This window comes from Lissotriton helveticus, chromosome 3_1 (genome assembly GCF_964261635.1).
Source record: "Lissotriton helveticus chromosome 3_1, aLisHel1.1, whole genome shotgun sequence".
Lineage (NCBI taxonomy): Eukaryota > Metazoa > Chordata > Amphibia > Caudata > Salamandridae > Lissotriton > Lissotriton helveticus.
This window is the reverse complement of record NC_136061.1, coordinates 1,776,339,548-1,776,361,590: the sequence shown is the minus strand read 5'-3', so window position 1 is coordinate 1,776,361,590 and position 22,043 is coordinate 1,776,339,548. Positions and strand designations below refer to the sequence as shown.

Sequence of the window (22,043 nt, the reverse complement as noted above, 5' to 3'; positions counted from 1 at the left end):
TGCACCTTTGTTTCGCCCCATAAAAGCCTTGTTATTGAGAGAGAAAAATTACTTGAAATATGTTCCACTGAAACACCGAAATAGAAGACCAGAGTCCTCTGGCTTTTCAAATGGTTCTGAACAAAAATACAAGCTCTACCGTCTTAATCCTGTCGTTTACTGTGATGCCAGCAACCCTTGTTAGCACTTGGTGTTTTTTTTAAATGGTTGCGTGGACTTATCACATGGTTCATTTATTTTGGCTTTTATCAGTAGCTGAGAATTTGCATTTTGCAATTATCCAAAACGTATTATCATTTTGAGACGTTTCTTGGTGTCTGCACACTGCTTCCTCTCTTTGTCACCATAGAATGCTACCAGTTGCCAAAGACAAATCTTACCCTGCTCATTCCAAGTCTACTTGCCTCTTTTATATTGGACCTTTTCGATTGTTAGACGTTCAAAGCAGTACTCTATGCACCCCCTGAAGCAATTTACAGTTGCAGTACTTTGCTGGGGCTTTTTCTTTTGTCAATGCTGTATCTGGAGTTTGCCACAGAATAGCGGCTATATTGTAATTATTTTTTTAAAATATCTTTTACAACCAAATAAACGTAAGGAAACATATCAAACATCCCGATATTGTCCTTATTAGGTAACTTCATGCACTTTTAGGTATGACCTAAAGACACCCTAAATGTATTGCTAGCCTCATGTCATGAAAAAGAATCATAAAAAATAGTTCATATATATTTAAATTTATAGTTGCCATGGCTCTGCGCTAAACCACCATTGGTCTGTTCAATTTCCATTTATAATCTGTTTTCGTCCAACACAGCATCCATTATGGGGCAGCGGATAAGCCATTGAGAGCTTTTGGCTCTCTTGCACTTTGAGTGACGGTACTGCCTGATCATATTTGCACATCCTCCTAAAACTGAATTGCACTTCAGTGCTGGGGCAGGAGGGCCAATAACTTACTTTGGTAATTAATGTTTGTACATTCTATATCTTTTTTCTTTTGTTATACTTTGAGCTTAATTTATTCCTTCATGATACTGTAATTCAAAGCTCAAAATACCTTTTATGTTTTCCAATAAGAAAAATTTTCCAGTTATGTGCATTAAAACTAAAAGGCATGTCTAACCAATACTTTTGCCAGTAATCGCCAGTGTTCTATTAACATACGCAATAGGCATTTAAAAAAAACCTGTGCAGGCTTATGGCCGCCATTGCACCACCTTGCCAAGGCTAGTCAAATGCTTTTTGTTCCTGATGAGATGTGCAGAGGCTGAGAATGTGAACAAAATAGATAAGAGGCGAATCAGTCCATGGAATTGTCATTAGTCTTGTGTCTCAATGGCCCTGACGATTGGTAGGATAAAAGTTCGTCGTTTTTTTGTTTTTATTTTTATTGGTATTTATGTGTTAATGCCATCAGTTACATATCTTAATTCAACGTAGCTCTCATTTCCATCAAGTAACTTTAAAACATCATCGAGCCCGTCTGACCGTCGGGTTATATCGGATATGCCAATTGTAAAAAACTAAACGAACTCAAAAACTACAAACTGCTGTCTCGAGGGTAGAGTGTCCTTGCTGTATACATATTTATGAGCAGGTGTTCCTGCGGCCCGTTGCCCCTCGGCGGGGGAGAGAGGGTAACCGTTCCTAGTTTGCCGCTAATCTAGTTTAAAAAAAAAAAAAATACTACAATATGGTGTCATTACTGTGGGCGTAGATGTACTATTGAAACTTAGCATGCGTTGGAGGAGCATTTACTTTTGAGACCGCAGTCAAATGGTTATTTGTCATTTACGTAGCGCAGCAAGCTTAGTTATGACATTGCAACACATTCATTTATCCGGGTGAGTTTGTGTTATTTTAATGCCTCCATAGCAGAGTGGAGTCTTATTCTGTTTTAGTTGCCCGTGTGTTGTCAACCCCGTCCAGCTAAGGAAGGGCACTGTAAATGCAGCCCCGGTGAGTGGACTGGGGCGTTGAAACTTGCGATCTGCAGGAATCGTAGCCTGGTCTGTGTGTTGGATGCATCATAATGTGGTTTTCTCCAGAAAAAGGTAGGTACGGTGACCTAGAACCAAACATGTAATCCTCACATTCTAAAATGGAGGAGTAAGAGGTTATCATGAATGTCACAGATGGGACTGCCTAGGGAATGGGAGACCTACTTTAAGTAGTAGCCAATGTTTTATTAGTGCGCTCAATCCTCCAAATTGAATGCAAGAGTGGTTGTGCCTGTGTGCTTGGGGAGAGGCAGCTTGCTTAGAAAGGTTATTCAGTTCTGAGTCTGAACAGAGACGTGAAATTGGCCAACCCACAGGGTACAACTGTAGACCCAGGCGCGCACCCTGCAAAGCCCACCGCGTCTCTCATGCAAATAGTCCTTTCATATTAAAAGCCGAGAAGGTGTATTAGAGAAGCCGGCGCCACCTGCGAACCATGCCTCCACTCAGAGACCAGTACTTGGCAGTTTTTTGCCGATATGTCTTAAACCAGATGATAGTGGCCCCTTTAGGTCCAGCACTGTTCCCCCTTTAGGTCCAGCACTGTTCCCCCGCTCTTCCGATCATGCTCTTCCAGTCCAGTGATGTCTCCCCCCCCTCCCCCACTGTATTCTCTACTGAGCTAGAGTTGAATAAATTGCGCTGTAATATGGGTGCTGAAGGCTCCCCCAGCTGGACAAAGAGGAGAAGGCAGGCTAACAATTTTCTCATTTAACCATATTAATCCGGGGAGTCGTGAAATTGGATTCAGTAGTACTTCATGTCAACGACGAGGTGCCGAAGCTCTTAGGCTGACACTATTCTATAGGTGATGCTTGGTTAGAACTGCGTTTGTAGTGTCTCCCGTTTGGGAAAATTCAATATCCCGGGCTGATCTGCTTTGTGTAGTATTCCGTTGGGTCTTATGCTGTGTAGTGTGCCCATCATTTGGTTAAACCGTATACTTCTGCTTTGTAGGACTTGTCGGGTTCCATAGATGACCTACCAATGGGTGCAGAGGGAGCGTTGAGCCCCGGAGTGAGCACGTCAGGGATTTCCAGCAGCCAGGGGGAGCAAAGTAACCCTGCACAGTCTCCATTCTCTCCTCACACCTCACCCCACCTGCCAGGAGTCCGTGGCCCTTCTCCTTCTCCTGTTGGTTCCCCAGCAAGTGTTGTACAGCCTCGTTCTGGCCCAATGTCACCAGCTGCAGTTCCAGGTAAGCAGCAGTGATAACCCTGACTTCGATTGTTTATTCATCACTGTTTCAAAATGGTTGTCTGTAACAAAGCTTTCTTTGAATATTCTTTAATCGCTCATTAATGTATGTTCTTCCATGTTTAAGTCAACCAGATGCCGCCTCGACCACCCAGCGTCCAGTCTGAAAACATCATGCACCCATCAATGAACCAGACAATGAACCCCTCTGTAAACCAGTCTATGAACCCCTCCATTAATCCTTCTGTGAACTCCTCCATGAATTCTTCAGTGAATCCTTCAATGAATTCATCAATGAATCCATCAGTGAACTCTTCAATGAACCCCTCAATGAACCCCTCCATGAACCCCTCCATGAACCCATCAATGAGTCCTATGAATTCTTCTATGACTCCCAACATGAACCAATCAAGCCTAAACCAGGATAGAGGTGAGCTCGTGTATTCCATAAGCCAGAGTCAAAGCCAGAACTCATGTTGAGGGAAACGGGGCTGGTGCATGTGGTTTTGCGTAGATGCGTACTTGTGAGACTGAGGTCTGGTGGAGAGCGTTCCAGGTGAGCAGATGCATGGGGAGGAGCTTTGCACCCCATTGTTAAATTTCAGTTTCTGACATGTAGCGTAGGTGAGTATTCATGGATGGAGCTGATATTGGAAGAGGCAGGGATAGGTTGCTGATGTAAAACATAGGAAATTCATTGCTGAAAAAGTTGACTGAGAGAATGTGATGTTTGGCGATTGCTGTGCAGAGTAGTTTGATTTGCTGTCAAGACAATGACTTTTGGAGGGGGTGCCTGGATGAGTTGCTCGCATGGTCCTGTGCAGGCAGTGATTATTAGCTGACTGGAGAGCCACGGTGGATCCCATTGATGGTTGGGTCTGGTTTTTAGTTCTAGGCTTTTTTTAAAATTCTGGGTGGCTCGGTCTGAGCTCTGTGCTTTTCTTTAGGTTACATCCAGAGAAATCCACAGATGCCGCAGTACAGCTCTCCCCAACCTGGCGCCGCCTTATCCCCACGGCAGTCTTCCGGAGCACAGATGCATTCTGGGATGAATCCTTATCAGCAGAACTCCATGGCAAGCTATGGTCCGCAGGGCAGTCAGTATGGACCCCAAGGTGACGGCTTGAGCCAATGTTTGGTCTGATACACTCGTAGTTCATACTGTAGTAATTGTGAAACTGTGTTCAGAGTGGTCGTTTTATGAGATTGACAAGGTTATTATCTAAGAAAATGTTATTCATCAGTGGCATGTATTCGCTTATGTCCCAGGCACTTCAGTCCTAAGAATGGGTATTATAGGATACATTTTTAACTCTTTTCAAGATGGGCTATTGCTACAGAAGGAGTTCCTGTCATGTTTTTTTTTACGTAAGTCCGTATGCCAATACAAGTGCTTCAACTACAGTCCTTTATGAATTGTTTCATGTTAAGCAGACCTCCCCCATTTTTCCAAATGGCTTGAAGAGATCTCTAATAGCATAAAGAGGAACTCCTCCAAAAAACGGTAATTTTCTTCAAGACTATCAATTAATACAAAAGCCCAGTTGATTTGTGATGCTAGTAGGGCAGAATTTTCCTTTGCATATGTAGGCCTATGAAAATCCCTAACACCAACAGTTCGAGCAATGGATGGAGATTGTCCAAAGGTAAAGGTTACTTTTTGGTGATTGCTTCTGGGGTTTGCTTCTACAAATAATTTATCCGGGCCTCTATGAAAACTCAATCATGCAAGTTCTGTTTTCCTGGGCCCTGATAGCCATTGATAGCCATGCAATTCGGAGGTTCCAAGTGATCTAAACAATAGAATTTGTAGCCTTTAAACAGAAAAGGTAATGCCATTCCCCTTCAAGCATGACAGGTGGCACTACCTACCTGTGGCCAAGTGTGTCAGCTTTGAGGTACTTGCCCACAGAGCTTTTCTGGTGGAGTGGCCCAAAGCCATAGCCTTTTACAATAGTAACATTAACATTATTTAATTTATAACATAATAATATCTTTACCAGATACAAGCTTTCATCAATCCTTTGATCCAGTATGGCAAAGCGGGTTAGATAGGTCTTTAGGCTGCGTTCTGGCAGCTGAGAGTTTCAGTTTAAGAAACCTGCTGTGAGCTGGACACATAGGAGCAGCCACAAGCATGCATGTTGCTTGGTTATATACACTTGCAGTAACATAATTGGGACACAGATGCATCACTTAAGACTGTGTCGGCTGCCCATAAGAGGTTGGAAATGTACACAGTTGACTGGACTTAAGTGGTGAGTATACCAAAGGTGTTGAATGTTTGTATTCCACACTACACAGCAGAAAGAAATACATTGTTTTCCATAGTCCCGGGGATTTCAAGGGGCCAAATGCCTAAGTGTTTTATAGTAAACACAAGGAGATGATGGACGGAGCGCTGAAACTTTTCAAACACTCAGCCCCCAGTCACAGATCTGGGTTGAATCCATCATCGATCTTTCGTTCACTTCACCACCCCGGTTCAGACCCAGCCAAATACAAATCAGTATTGAACCTGTTCCTTATAGGAACAGTTCAGACCGAGCTGCCAAGCCAGGTCTTCCTTGGACCCGAAACAAGCATCCTGGGACCGGTTTCAGGGTAACACCCCTTATCATCCAGGCTAGCTTGAATCCAGTCGCAAAGTGAGCAAGGTTCCCACGTCTGGGCATACCCTTCCAACTTCGGGTGAACCAAGCATACACAAAGAGATGATGACCAAGTGCTGAAACTTTTCAGACACTCTCCCCCCAGTCACAGATCTTGGTTGAATCCAGTATCTTTCTTAAGCTCACTTCGCCACCTCAGTTCAGACTCAGCCATATGCAAATCAGTATTGAACCTGTTCCTCGTGGGGACAGTCCAGCCTGAACTGCCAAGCCAGGTCTTCCCTGAACCAGGAAACAAGCATCCTGGGACTAGTATCCGAGTAACAAGCTGAGAATTCTGCCACAGGATCGTTTATCGGGTAATGGTGTTGGTGGCTGCTGCTCTTGGAGGCCTGTCTTTCCCCATCATGTGCGAGCCAGGTGTCCTCTGCTTCGCCCCTATTCCGATGCCACTTGGCACCTTTGCCAAAGTTCGAGTGTGCAGCAACCACAGGGATTTGCCTATGGTTGTTGGACCCCAGCTCTTGGAGGGTGGCGGTGGAGTTGGGCTGCAGAAGTCTAGTCTCCCCTACAGCACCTGCAAGGCAGCACTCAACCATGCACAGCCTAGAAACACACCGCAGGAGTGCCCTCTATAAGCCAAGGATACCAGTGCTGTCCTCCAGGTGGCGAGGCCGAGTCCCAACTGCCTCTCACCCGCCTACCACAGCTCCTCAGAGCTACCTCTGGAATCTTGCATGCCCCCGGGGGCCCCCAATCACAACGTGGGCGAGCCTCCACTCAGGCAACCCCTCTGTACAACCCCTGCATTTTCAGTAGGATCCTAGCTGTCTATAGAGTACCAGGCTGCTAATTGGTCCATCCATTCCTGCTATAGGAGCCTCTCATGTGACCCTATTGTTCCGCTGGGCCCGGTCTCCAGCAGCTATCCTCCTGGGCTAAGCGCACTTGTGCCCCTATCCAGCCCTTTTGGGCTCCTCTGCTCTAGCCAGCTGGGTCGGGAGACCCCTCTGGCCCGCTCCACTCACAGAAGGGGGCAACCACTGATCCTGGCCAGATGTCCTCATTTCTGCTGGAGCTGCTTTGCCATCTGTGGCTCCGGGATGACCCTCAATCAGGGCTGGCCACAGCTGCACAGGCCAGGCCCCCGGCTTTTCCCTAGTGAGCACGTTGATCGCTTAGCCTGCCTGCAGTGCTCAGGGTCAGCCTCAATCCCCGAGGCTCACAGCCGCGACGCAGCCAGCATGATGCCCATTGCCCCTGTAACAGCTGACCAGGCCTACGGAGATCCACCTGCCCTGCACCTCTCTCCAATGGGCAACCGCTCCCCCGGCTGGACATCCTTACAATCTGCTGATCTCCATTTGGGTCCCACGACCAACCAGGGCATTCGAGTCTGTGCTGCCAGTCAGTGTTTTGCGGCTCAAAGTGGGCCTGTACCAGGCCGTGCACGCCGGGTCCACCCCCGCCCCCCAAGCGCCATCACCCCCAAGGCATAGTCAGGGGCCGTTCATAGAGCCTGTTCCACAAGTGGTGCTAACCACAGACGCATCTCTCACAGGATGGGGAGCGCATTTGGAAGAACGCACAGTACAGGGTACATGGACACCGCAACAAAAGCTACTCCACATAAATCATCCGGAGTTGCTAGCAATTTTTCTAGCTCTAAAATCGTTTCAACATTACCTATCAAGCAAGGCTCTACTAGTCCGTACCGACAATATGACAGCCATATATTGCATCCAAAAACAGGGAGGAACACACTCCTTACAGCTCTCCCGGCTGGCGCAAAGCATATGGAGGTGGGCCATTCCTCAAAAAATCTTTCTGTTAGCATAACATCTACCAGGAGTTCACAATCAATTTGCAGATCTGTTAAGTCGTCAAAGACAACAGATACGTGAGTGGGAACTTCATCCTCAAGTTCTTCAACCTTTCTTTCACAAGTGGGGCCAACCAGAGATAGATCTATTTGCCACAAATCGCAATTCCAAATGCCCAAGCTTCGCCGCCAGATACCCACACCCATTGTCCAAAGGCAATGCAGTACGGATGAGTTGGTCAAACAAATTTGCGTACGATTTTCCACCTCTCCCACTAATTCCGTTAGTGGTATGCAAGCTACAGCAACATTCCCTCACATTGATTCTCATAGCACCAACGTGGGCAAGACAACTGTGAGAAGTTGGCCTGATGTGCAGTGTTCACTATTCTAGTGATCACTATATATCAGTCCAAACAACCCTTATTGATGATTGGTTGTAAGTCAACCTTATAGACCAGCTATCCTAGTAGCATGGATACGAGCAGTCTAAGGCTAAGACTCTAGAGGGCGTGTTAAGCCAGCTGTTTTACCATCACATTACCCCTTGAACACCCAGTGAAAGGACACCACACAAGTGTTATGAAAATAAACAATGTATTTATTAGAATCACAACAACCCTGTACTCTTTATGAGGACAGGGTGCTAGGCACACAACAAAACTCTTACGAAAATACTTAAGTTAGCACGTTATACACAAATGCCCGAGGGGCACGAAAAACCATATATTCTAAAAGTGGAATGCAAAATTACTAGCAGGTAAGTACAGTACTAATAGGCTTTGGAATCGCTAGGACTTGACTAGGGAATCGTTAGATTACTTCTAGGAGACCTAGGGGACTCGGGTGCAGAGTGTGCACTCTCACGCGGGATGCGGGACAAAGTCTATGGGAGCTAGTAAAGGCAAAGTTAGTGTTCACGGGCGAACCCGACCTGGTAGGAAGAAAACGACAGTGGATCCTGACCCTAGGATAGTGAGGCTATGCTGGGACACCGAAGTGCCGAAGTTACCTAGCCCAGGGGCTGCAGCTGCATAGGTCTGAAAAGACGTCGGGGATCTCGTTGCCGGACCAGGAGCCTGGAAGAAGGAAGTTGCTGGCAGGCGACCAGTGAAGGAAAGTTCGATGGATCCAAGCCTGGATCAAGGAAGAAGAAAACCTGAAAGCAGAGGGGACCAAGTTCTTGAATCACTAGCCAGTGATTAAGTGGGCACCAGGATGGCACCGGGCGAAGTCACCTCGACTAGGTGAGTGGGCGACGCTGGCTCTGCAGATCTCACGGACCAGGAGGCGTTGTCGGCGACCAGGATGGAGAGGCGAGCTGTCCCACGATGGATGAAGCTGTCGGCGTCGAAGTTACCCAGGATTGGGCAACAAGCCTTGGCTAATTCAAGCCCACGCGGTGGACTCAAAATGGCGTCTTGAGTGGACCAGGAGGGTCCGGGGTGCTCCTCTTTTGGAAGGGAGCAAGGGCCAGCCTGGAGCAACCAGACCAGCAGCAGAAATGTCGTCGGGCGTCGTTCAGAAGGCCACAAGCCAGCGGGCTAGTAGCCAAACAACGCGGTGAGCAGCAAAAAGCAGAAGGGCCCCACGCAGATCGTGGAGATGCTGGGAGGCTGCACTTCGGTGCTGGAGCTGCTCAGGGTCGGGGCTTCTCGGACCCCAAAGCACTCACCAGGAAATTACTCGGCGGGCTTGCTGGAAAGAAGTCGTGCAGTCTTGAAGATGGCCGGTCCCTCGAGGTCTCGTCACACCCACGAATCTCAGCGTGACTGATGATGTAGGTAGAGGTCAGAGGTGCCAGGGAAGCCGGTTCTCGTCGAGCTGGGCAGTCTTGATCCGGAGGAGAGCCTTGCAGCAGACCGCAGTGTTCTTAAGATGGTGCCTGCGGATGCAGGGTGACTACTCCTTAGTCACAAGGGAGAAATCTTAGGAAGAAGTCTTGAGTTCCTTTCGTGGAAAGTAGTTTCAGGATTCAAAGATGATCTGATTTGGAAGGGGGCCAGTCTCTACCTTTATCTTGGAAAAGGGGGCTGGCACGCGACTAAGTCCTGCCCTAGGGGTGGGACCAGGAGGGGGGTGGTTACACCCACTTCCTTGGCGGGCTTTTCCCCAGCACAGGGTCTGGAGTGTCCCTGGAACTGGTTTAAGCCAGCCTATGCACAGTGAGCACCGGGGTGCCACGTGCAGTCACCTTCCTCTAAAGCCCTGCCTACCTACAATACACAAAACCCTGTCTGGGATGGTGCTGGCACCGCCCCTGGCAGGAAACCCTTTGTCCTTATCTCCTGCTCTGGGAGGACTCCCAGCAGCAGGAGGGCAGACTTGTGTCTCGGTGGGAGCATCCATTTTGTGGAGCTGAGGCTCTGTTTGACTTTAACCGGGGTTAGGGGTTACATACATGTCGTGTCCCTCTAGAAGGGTGGAATGCTAACCCCGTCGCCAGAATTGGCGAGGGGTTAGTATTCCAATTCGTATGACACCTTACTCGACATGTTTTGATAAAGCGATACCAGAGTTGGCATATAACCGCGAGGATTATAATGCACTTAAGAGTATATGGTATGCGATATCATGGAAACGGCTAAGGGATGGATCCCGAAAGCCGCAGACAGGCTCAGCTCATGCCAGAGCACCATCTCACACGATTCCAAGCACTCTGCCTTCAGGATTGTTAAGGCCTGCCATAGGAGTGACTGATAGGAGATCTGTGTGTCCATTTTAGGGTTAGATATAGGTATACTATATCTATAGCAAAGGGTGAGTACACCACCTTGCCCCAGCTGTCGTGCAGCCAGTTGTGTCAGTTTAGTTAGTCAGCCCAGGGGTGGCATAATACATGCTTCAGCCCCTGGGAGACTTCTGGGTACACCTCAGCCCTGGGTACAGGGACTTGGAGAGGGCCCAGTGCCAATTCAGTACCTGAGTACAATTTGGATAGAGAGAACAGCTAGGCTGTGGGTCTGATTAGCAGGCCCACAGCCAGGGAAAGTCGTAAACCAGTGCAGCAAAAAGCAAAAATCTGGGTGATCATAGGATTGCAGACCCTACTCTCCTACATGACCCCCCCCCAAACTTTGGGACAATAAACTAACCTTGACCAGGTGAGTCTTCTTGCTCTAAGTGGAAATACCTGGAGAGCCCATCAGCATTGCTGTGATCAGTACCAGGTCTATGCTCCACTGTAAAATCCATCCCCTGTAGGGAAATGGACCACCTAAGCAGTTTGGGGTTTTCACCCTTCATCTGATTTAGCCACAAGAGGGGCTTATGGTCTGTCTGAATGGTGAAGTGAGTGCCAAACAAGTAGGCCCTCAGCTTCTTCAGGGCCCAGACCACAGCAAAGGCCTCCCTCTCAATAGCTGACCAATTTTTCTCTCTGGGTGTCAACCTCCTACTAATGAAAGCAATAGGCTGATCATTACCATCAAAATTCAGTTGAGACAGAACAGCCCCCACACCCAACTCAGAAGCATCTGTTTGGACAATGAATGGCTTGGAGTAATCTGGACTCTTTAGGATAGGTGCTGTGCACATGGCCTGCTTTAGGTCATTGAATGCTTTCTGACAGCTTGCTGTCCACTGAACTTTCTTTGGCATCTTTTTGCTTGTCAGGTCATTAAGAGGGGTCACTATGGACCCATAATTTCTGACAAACTTCCTATAGTACCCAGTCAGGCCCAAGAAAGCACGAACCTGAGTCTGGGTGATTGGAGGAGTCCAGTCCTTGATGGCCTGTATCTTACTCTCCAGTGGCTGAACCCGGCCTCCACCCACAAGGTGGCCCAGGTACACAACCTGTGTCTGCCCTATCTGGCACTTGGTGGCCTTGATAGTGAGGCCTGCCTTTTGCAGGGCCTCTAACACTTTCCTCAGGTGGACCAGGTGATCCTCCCAGGTGGAGCTAAAGACAGCAATATCGTCTAGATATGCTGCACAGAAGTCATCCAGCCCAGTGAGGACTTGATTCACCAACCTTTGGAAGGTGGCAGGTGCATTTTTCAGTCCAAAGGGCATTACCACAAATTGATAATGCCCTCCAGGGGTAGAAAATGCTGTCTTGGGTTTGGCCTCCTCAGCTAACCTGATTTGCCAATACCCAGCTGTCAAATCAAATGTACTTAAGAAGTTGACAGAAGCCAATTTATCTATAAGTTCATCTGCTCTTGGTATTGGGTGGGCATCAGTCTTAGTGACTGCATTGAGGCCTCTGTAGTCTACGCAAAACCTCATCTCTTTCTTACCACCCTGGGTGTGAGGCTTTGGCACTAGAACTACTGGGCTAGCCCAAGGGCTATCTGAGGGCTCAATGACTCCCAGCTCCAACATTTTCTGCACTTCAGTCTTGATGCAGTCTCTAACATGATCAGGCTGTCTGTAGATTTTACTCTTGACAGGCAGACTGTCTCCAGTGTCAACATCATGGGTACACCAATCAGTTTGGCTGGGTGTCAGAGAGAACATATGTCTGTAGGATTGCAGAACTTGCCTGCAATCCTGTTGCTGATGTTCAGTGAGGCTGCCACAAAAGACAACACCATCAACTGATCCATCATCAGGATTCTGAGTGAGCAGGTCTGGGAGAGGGTCACTCTCTTCCTCCTGTCCCTCATCTGTGGCCATGAGCAAGCTCATGTCCTTCCTGTCAACATATGCTTTGAGCCTGTTAACATGGAGCACTCTGAGAGGGCTCCTGGGAGTTCCAAGGTCCACCAAGTAGGTAACCTCTCCCTTTTGCTCAATGATGGTGTGGGGCCCAGACCATTTGTCTTTCAGAGCTGCTGGGGCCACTGGCTCCAGCACCCACGCCTTCTGTCCTGGCTGGTACACAGTCAGAACAGCCTTTTGGTCATGCCAAGCTTTTTGAAGTTCCTGGCTGGCCTCAAGGTTTTTAGATGCCTCTTCCATGTACTCAGCCATCCTGGAGCGGAGACCAAGTACATAGTCCACTATGTTGGTTGCAGGCTTTTTGAGAGGTCTCCCCCATCCTTCCTTCACCATACACAGGGGTCCTCTTACAGGATGTCCATACAGAAGCTCAAAAGGGCTGTAGCCAACCCCCTTCTGTGGGACCTCTCTGTAAGCAAACAAGAGGCAGGGGATCAGGACATCCCATCTTCTCCTAAGAGTTTCAGGTAGCCCATGAATCATCCCTTTGAGGGTCCTGTTGAATCTCTCAACAAGCCCATTGCATTGTGGGTGGTAGGGTGTGGTGAACTTGTAGTTCACACCACACTCCTTCCACATTGCAGTCAGATATCCTGACATGAAGTTTGTACCTCTGTCAGAAACGACCTCCTTAGGGAAACCCACTCTGGAGAACACTCCAACTAGGGCTCTTGCCACTACAGGAGCTGTAGTGGTCCTAAGGGGAATAGCTTCAGGATACCTGGTGGCATGATCCACTACCACCAGTATAAACTTGTGCCCTGATGCTGTCTGGGGTTCCATTGGACCAACAATGTCAATCCCCACTCTTTCAAAGGGAACCCCCACCACTGGTAGTGGTATGAGGGGGGCCTTTGTTGTGCCACCTGACTTACCACTGGCTTGGCAAGTGACACAGGAGCGACAAAACTCCTTGGTATTCTCATTCATATGGGGCCAGTGAAAGTGTGAGACAAGCCTGTCCCAAGTCTTTGTCTGACCTAAGTGACCTGCAAGGGGAATCTCATGGGCCAAGGTGAGAAGGAAACCTCTCAGAGACAAGGGGATGACCAGCCTCCTGGTTGCACCAGGCTTGGGGTCTCTTGACTCAGAGTACAGGAGTCCATCTTCCCAGTATACCCTGTGGGCACCTGTGGCATTCCCTGCAGCCTCAGCAGCAGCCTGCTGTCTGAGGGGTTCAAGGGAAGGGCAGCTCAACTGTTCCTTCCCCAGGTCTGCTCTGGAGGGTCCCCCTGAGCCCAGAAACTCAACTTGATCAAGTTCAAGCTCTTTAGGCTCAGTTTCCCTCAGTTCTCTCAGATCAGCCTCCTCAGAGACTTGATCCTCAACCTGGGGTAAGGGGGAAGGCAAAGCCTTACCCTTACTGCTCTTCTTCTTGGAAGGTGTCTGGTCCATCATTTCAGGATCCAGCACCTGTTCAGTGGGGCATTTTCTGGCCTGTGACCTAGTCACAGCAAGCACATGTGCTGGCAAGCCTAACATTTCCATGTGAGTCCTCTGCTCCACTTCTGACCATTGTGATGACTCCAAATCATTGCCCAACAAACAATCAACTGGGAGGTCTGAACTGACTACAACTTTCTTTTGTCCCTTCACTCCACCCCAGGAGAAAGCCACAATTGCCACACTATGACTAGTAGTGACATTGCTGGCATTGGTCACCAGGAAATCAGTACCTGGCATGATCTGTCCAGGGTCCACAAAGTTAGGTGTCACCATGGTGACACTGGCACAAGTGTCCCTATAGGCCTGAGCCATTTTTCCATTTATCAAAGGTGTCTGCCTGTATTTGCCCAAAGTATTGGGACTTATTTCAGGGGACATATCCATATCCCCTGTACAGACAAGGACAGCCTGAGTGAGTGTGCCAACTAAGTTGTCAGACCCCTCAGTACCCAAGGTTAACCCAACTAATGCCTTGGGAGGTACACTACCACTACTGACTGTACTAGGGGGTGCAGTTGCCTTAGGGGCTGTAGTGGCAGGAGTTTGTCCTCCTCTTTTGGTGCACTCACTAAACCAGTGAGATTTACTTTTACAGTACTGGCACCACCTTTTTGACTGGCCTTCTTGAGTCTTCTTCTTCTGGGAAGCCTGACCCCCACCCTCTTTGGTTTGTTGGGGACCTGGTGAAGACTTCTGGTCATTTTGCTCATTCTTAACATTACCCTTCTGGTCTGCTTTCTTCTGACCACCCTGGTTCTGGTTCTGGTTCTGCTTGATCCTTGTCCTGACCCATTTGTCTGCCTTCTTTCCCAATTCTTGGGGAGAGGTCAGATCTGAATCAACAAGGTGCTGGTGCAACAACTGGTTCTGACAATTGTTTAAAATTTGTTCTCTCATCATTAGATTATACAATCCTGTGTAATCTGTAACCTTGCTACCCAGCAACCAGCCCTCCAAAGCCTTAGTGGCACAATCCACAAAGTCAGACCAGTCCTGAGACTGAGTTTTCTGGGTGTCTCTGAACAGCAACCTGTACTGCTCAGTGGTTAAACCAAACCCATCAACCAGTGTATTCTTCAGGACCTGGTAATTGTTAGCATCCTCTACTCTTGTAGTGAGGAGCTTATCTCTACCTTTACCATCAAAGGAGAGCCACAGTATAGCTGCCCACTGACTCTGGGGAATGCACTGCACAGTGCAGGCCCTCTCCAGAGCAGCCATCCATTTCTGGATATCATCCCCTTGCTTAAAGGGGGGCACTATCTTAGTCAGGTGTTTAGTATCTAAACCCTTCTCTCTATCTCTTGGGAGATTGCTGCCACCAGTGGGAGCTAACCCACTCATCTGCTGCTCTCTTGCCAGGGCAAGCTTCTCTTTGGCCAGGGCAATTTCTTCCCTTTCAATCCTCAGTTCAGCTTGTCTCATCCTAGCTTCATGCTCCCTTCTCTGAGGGGAAGTAAATCTCCTCTGTGGAGGATTCCTTCTCCCCTGAGAAGAGGCATTAGAGTGCAGAGATCTATTGGAGTCCCTAGAAAGAGATCTATCTCTCCTAACTCCAAGGTTAGGCCCACTTCGGGTTAGTACTGGGGGTCCCCCAGATCCTAGCCCAAGTAAGTCTAAGTTGGCCCTGGTTAGCCTTCTGACTACCTCAAGACCTTTGTCTACCTCATCCCCAGAGAGTTCCTCCTGATCCTCCTCCTCCTCAACTGCAGTAGCAGTGTTGGGGAGGTCTGGATCCCCAGAGGTTCCCTCTAAGGCTGGCATGTTCTCATGTAACTGAGAAAGCTTTCTGGCATCATATGTCTCTAGGAGACCTATCAGAAAGGGAATGGTGGGGTTAGACCCCTGCTTCAGTTTTCTGGAGACACAGATCTGTCTCATCTCCTGGAAACTGAGAGCTGCATATCTTGAAGTGACCTGTGGAGGGTCAACACTGACCAGGGGAGTCTCAGTAGAATCTCCCTGGGTAGACATGCTTTTCTAGTGAGGTGTAAGTGGTGCACTTACCTACACTATGTGTTTGCCTACTGATCCCTTGCTAGAGTTGTAGTTTAGGGTGTGCTAGGCCCTAGGAGCTACAACAGCTGGTTCAGTAGAACTCAGAGTATTCTAAGCTAAGTTATATGTACCTTTAGTACTTATGTGATCTTTCACAAGATATTCTTAGGGCATGTGTGGTAAAACAACAGCAAGCTCAAATCCCAACCGCTGCTCACCAATGTGAGAAGTTGGCCTGATGTGCAGTGTTCACTATTCTAGTGATCACTATATATCAGTCCAAACAACCCTTATTGATGATTGGTTGTAAGTCAACCTTATAGACCAGCTATCCTAGTAGCATGGATACGAGCAGTCTAAGGCTAAGACTCTAGAGGGCGTGTTAAGCCAGCTGTTTTACCATCACATTACCCCTTGAACACCCAGTGAAAGGACACCACACAAGTGTTATGAAAATAAACAATGTATTTATTAGAATCACAACAACCCTGTACTCTTTATGAGGACAGGGTGCTAGGCACACAACAAAACTCTTACGAAAATACTTAAGTTAGCACGTTATACACAAATGCCCGAGGGGCACGAAAAACCATATATTCTAAAAGTGGAATGCAAAATTACTAGCAGGTAAGTACAGTACTAATAGGCTTTAGAATCGCTAGGACTTGACTAGGGAATCGTTAGATTACTTCTAGGAGACCTAGGGGACTCGGGTGCAGAGTGTGCACTCTCACGCGGGATGCGGGACAAAGTCTATGGGAGCTAGTAAAGGCAAAGTTAGTGTTCACGGGCGAACCCGACCTGGTAGGAAGAAAACGACAGTGGATCCTGACCCTAGGATAGTGAGGCTATGCTGGGACACCGAAGTGCCGAAGTTACCTAGCCCAGGGGCTGCAGCTGCATAGGTCTGAAAAGACGTCGGGGATCTCGTTGCCGGACCAGGAGCCTGGAAGAAGGAAGTTGCTGGCAGGCGACCAGTGAAGGAAAGTTCGATGGATCCAAGCCTGGATCAAGGAAGAAGAAAACCTGAAAGCAGAGGGGACCAAGTTCTTGAATCACTAGCCAGTGATTAAGTGGGCACCAGGATGGCACCGGGCGAAGTCACCTCGACTAGGTGAGTGGGCGACGCTGGCTCTGCAGATCTCACGGACCAGGAGGCGTTGTCGGCGACCAGGATGGAGAGGCGAGCTGTCCCACGATGGATGAAGCTGTCGGCGTCGAAGTTACCCAGGATTGGGCAACAAGCCTTGGCTAATTCAAGCCCACACGGTGGACTCAAAATGGCGTCTTGAGTGGACCAGGAGGGTCCGGGGTGCTCCTCTTTTGGAAGGGAGCAAGGGCCAGCCTGGAGCAACCAGACCAGCAGCAGAAATGTCGTCGGGCGTCGTTCAGAAGGCCACAAGCCAGCGGGCTAGTAGCCAAACAACGCGGTGAGCAGCAAAAAGCAGAAGGGCCCCACGCAGATCGTGGAGATGCTGGGAGGCTGCACTTCGGTGCTGGAGCTGCTCAGGGTCGGGGCTTCTCGGACCCCAAAGCACTCACCAGGAAATTACTCGGCGGGCTTGCTGGAAAGAAGTCGTGCAGTCTTGAAGATGGCCGGTCCCTCGAGGTCTCGTCACACCCACGAATCTCAGCGTGACTGATGATGTAGGTAGAGGTCAGAGGTGCCAGGGAAGCCGGTTCTCGTCGAGCTGGGCAGTCTTGATCCGGAGGAGAGACTTGCAGCAGACCGCAGTGTTCTTAAGATGGTGCCTGCGGATGCAGGGTGACTACTCCTTAGTCACAAGGGAGAAATCTTAGGAAGAAGTCTTGAGTTCCTTTCGTGGAAAGTAGTTTCAGGATTCAAAGATGATCTGATTTGGAAGGGGGCCAGTCTCTACCTTTATCTTGGAAAAGGGGGCTGGCACGCGACTAAGTCCTGCCCTAGGGGTGGGACCAGGAGGGGGGTGGTTACACCCACTTCCTTGGCGGGCTTTTCCCCAGCACAGGGTCTGGAGTGTCCCTGGAACTGGTTTAAGCCAGCCTATGCACAGTGAGCACCGGGGTGCCACGTGCTGTCACCTTCCTCTAAAGCCCTGCCTACCTACAATACACAAAACCCTGTCTGGGACGGTGCTGGCACCGCCCCTGGCAGGAAACCCTTTGTCCTTATCTCCTGCTCTGGGAGGACTCCCAGCAGCAGGAGGGCAGACTTGTGTCTCGGTGGCAGCATCCATTTTGTGGAGCTGAGGCTCTGTTTGACTTTAACCGGGGTTAGGGGTTACATACATGTCGTGTCCCTCTAGAAGGGTGGAATGCTAACCCCGTCGCCAGAATTGGCGAGGGGTTAGTATTCCAATTCGTATGACACCTTACTCGACATGTTTTGATAAAGCGATACCAGAGTTGGCATATAACCGCGAGGATTATAATGCACTTAAGAGTATATGGTATGCGATATCATGGAAACGGCTAAGGGATGGATCCCGAAAGCCGCAGACAGGCTCAGCTCATGCCAGAGCACCATCTCACACGATTCCAAGCACTCTGCCTTCAGGATTGTTAAGGCCTGCCATAGGAGTGACTGATAGGAGATCTGTGTGTCCATTTTAGGGTTAGATATAGGTATACTATATCTATAGCAAAGGGTGAGTACACCACCTTGCCCCAGCTGTCGTGCAGCCAGTTGTGTCAGTTTAGTTAGTCAGCCCAGGGGTGGCATAATACATGCTTCAGCCCCTGGGAGACTTCTGGGTACACCTCAGCCCTGGGTACAGGGACTTGGAGAGGGCCCAGTGCCAATTCAGTACCTGAGTACAATTTGGATAGAGAGAACAGCTAGGCTGTGGGTCTGATTAGCAGGCCCACAGCCAGGGAAAGTCGTAAACCAGTGCAGCAAAAAGCAAAAATCTGGGTGATCATAGGATTGCAGACCCTACTCTCCTACAACAACCATGGTACACCACACTACTAGAGCTCTCAGTGGTACCACATCAAAAATTAAAACTCTCTCCACATCCACTGACACAGAACCAATGAGAGATCATGCATCCAGACCCAATGCAGCTCAATCTAGCGATTTGGCTCCTGAGGTCTTAGAATTTGGATACCTCAATCTTCCGCCTGATTGCATGAATGTCATAAAAGAAGCGAGACGCCCCACCACTAGAGCATGCTATGCAGCCAAGTGGGAAAGGTTTGTTGTGTATTGCACAAATAACAACATTAACCCATTAGATGTTTCCATACAAAAAATCATATGCTACCTGCTCCATCTGCAAAGATGTAATTTACTCCAGTATTGGAGCTTTCATAGATTCACATACCTGAATCATTTCCCCGTCGTCGAGACGGGAGTCTCCGGTACATAAAAAAGTAATGGTTAGCAGTATAGCTAACTGTAAAACAGGCCTAGGCCCATTTTTCTTTTGCAACCCATAACTTTCGTTATGTAAAAAAAAAAGGACCAAACTTTTCTCTTAACCAATCAGAGGCACTTACCCTCGAGAACCCTCCTGAGAGAACCTCTTGCCCCTCAGATTTTCTACCGGCACGTTGTGCTAGGGAGTCTCCTTTGAGCTCTGCTCAAAATCTGGATTTCCAACTTTGTAGAAGCTTCATATTCAGGCTATTTCTTCTGGATTAGAGAAATTAGAATCTATTTTTTATCTACATTCCTGAAAATGGCTGGAAAGGAGAAAAAGGGTCTGTTTAGAGCCTGTGCCACCTGCTCTAAAAAGATACTCTACACAGATGACCCACATGAAGACTGTATATATTGTCTTTACCCGGACCACCAAGCAAAGAATTGCAAGGTATGTCGCATTTTCTCTAGTAAGACCCTTGGAGATCGTGAAGGACGCCTGCTAATTTGGCTTCAGAAGATCAAGGCCAGAAAGGAGGTGGTTTCTAGCGATAGCGACCAGGAATCCTCCACTTCTTCCAGGAGATCTCAAAAAAGCTCAAGATCTCCTCAGGCTCATTCCTCAGGGGACCCTCCTGAGAAGGCCCTAAAAAAGACCAACCAAGGGTCTTCCCGGCGTAGCCCTTCAAAATCTCTTCAGAAAAAATCAAAGGAGAGTACAGGACTCACTTTAAAAGAGAAAGAATCCAAAAGAGCCTCTTCTAGGCCTTCAAATACACCACCATCGGCTCCGGCATCATTCAAGAAGCCATCCTCTAGTATTCCTGAGGAGAAGGTTAAAAAATCCACATCGTCGACGGGAGCGTCGACGAGACCGTCGGCGAAGAAATCATCGACTACGGCGACGACTAAGGTACAGGAGTTACCAGTAGTGGTATTGGAGCCAGCGTCGACGACGAGATCGTCGACAGCGGAGGCATCGACAGCGAAGGTATCGACGACGGGAGCGTCGACGACGACAGTGTCGACGCCGGTGACATTGTCGACGACGGTGAGGACGACGATGGCAGTGCGGTGATGACCAGATCATCGACGGGAATGTCGACGACGATTACTATGTCGTCGGTGAGGAGTGGATCTATAGCGCTGACAACAGCTTCGTCGACGGTGGTATCGACGACTATCTCGTCGACAGGCTCGCCGACGAGACAAACCCCGGAAAAGAGCAGGAAGAAGATCACGCCAGCAGTAACTTCTCCTAGTAAAATTACTCCATTGGTCCCGTCGCACCTTTTGGAGGAAGAAGAGTCAGAAGATGAGGAGGATGATGGGCCCTTTGGGTATGCCACAAGCCCATCGGAGCTCCATGTGAAATGTCAAGATGAGGAGGATGAGGAAGGGTATGAGGAATACCACAGTGTCACATACCACCGCTACCAACAAGAAACTCAGGAGCAGATGGTAGCAATGCCATCATCCGTGTTGACGGATTTGCAATCTATGTTGGCGGATTACAAACGGAGGTTTCCTACGTCAGGAGTTTCTCACGACATTCCACCTTCACGTCCTCGTTCAATTCCGGCCACTCCAGTCCGCAGTACAGAAAACCTGCTGGACACTGCTCCGCTGACACCTCAGAACCGTCAGCAGCAGGATCCTGTGACAACAGATGATGATGATGACCGTGAAGAAGGGGAGCTACCAGAACCCCACAGAGAATGGAATGATTATCTGATTCCTCCTCCGCCTTCGCCCACCCAAGTACCGGCAGATTCTCCACCGGTGGATATTGGTGGATTCCACAACTTAATGGAGAGGGCAGTGAAAAGGTTCCAACTGCCAATGAAAACAACTCAAACAGAATGTTTTCTTTATGACTTTAAAGAGCCATATCAAAGATCAGTCAGGTCTATACCAATTATTGACCACATATGGAAGGAAGGATTGCAGGTCATGACAACTCCAGCAACGGTTACACCGGTACTAGCGAGGCTGGATAAAAAATATAAGGCACCTGCGGACGCTCCAGCGTGTTTACTGGGCCATCCTAAACCGGACTCTATCATCTCGCAAGCAGCGCAGCAGAAGTCAAAAAAATCCAGCAGCACCTATTTCGGCACCTCCGGACAGAGAGGGACGGCGTTTAGATAACGCAGGAAAAAGATTCTCCTCCATGTCAGCACTCCTCGTCAGAGCTGCTAATGCCCTTGCCATCCTGGGCAGATATGACAGACAGCTGTGGTGTGATGTAGCACCCTATATCGACCTCCTCCCGGAAGACTCTAAGCAGGAGGCGAAGAAGGTTTTACAAGAAGGAGAGAGAACTTCGGCTTAAGTTATTGATTGCGCTATGGACATAGCTACCAGCGTTTCGTTCCCTCGGAGGAGCAGCAGTTTTGAGGCGCCAAGGTTGGCTGAGGGCCACTTCCTTTAGACCAGAGGTCCAAAATAATATTCTGGACCTACCCTTTGATGGGGAGGATCTCTTTGGGCGCATGGTGGATGACACCCTTCAAAATATTAAAAAAGACACGGATACAGCGAAATCCTTAGGTGCATTACAGTACCGGAAGGGGCCTTTTCGCGGGGCCCGTGGAAGAGGACAACCCTCGTATAGAGGTGGATACCAGCAAGGAAGATATACATCCTATCCTTCCTCTTCGCAGCCCTATCGGCAGCAATATGGGCAGAAACAATCGGGAGGCTACTCTAAGTCAACTCCCAGAGACGAGGAGGTAATTCAGGAAGAGGTAATAATAAAAGACAATGACAACCTACAGATTGCGGATCCTTCTCCTATCCTGTCAAATGTTCCCCTGGGTGGAAGAGTGACTCATTATTTACCACAGTGGCGGAAGATAACATCGGACAAATGGGTTCTCCACGTGATACAATTCGGACATACATTAGAATTCCTCCACTTCCCTCCTCCTCCCACGCCACCGACATATCAA

General features: G+C 48.7%; 1 protein-coding gene across 1 annotated transcript in view; it reads left to right on the top strand.

Moving 5' to 3' along the window:
- Positions 1-22,043, top strand: part of ARID1A (AT-rich interaction domain 1A) — a 579,170-nt gene that overhangs the window by 221,671 nt on the left and 335,456 nt on the right. Inside the window, exons 5-7 of the mRNA XM_078682637.1 lie at positions 2,961-3,201; positions 3,328-3,630; positions 4,148-4,315. Coding sequence (XP_078538763.1) covers positions 2,961-3,201; positions 3,328-3,630; positions 4,148-4,315 — 712 coding nt within the window. The remainder of the gene's footprint in view (positions 1-2,960; positions 3,202-3,327; positions 3,631-4,147; positions 4,316-22,043) is intronic.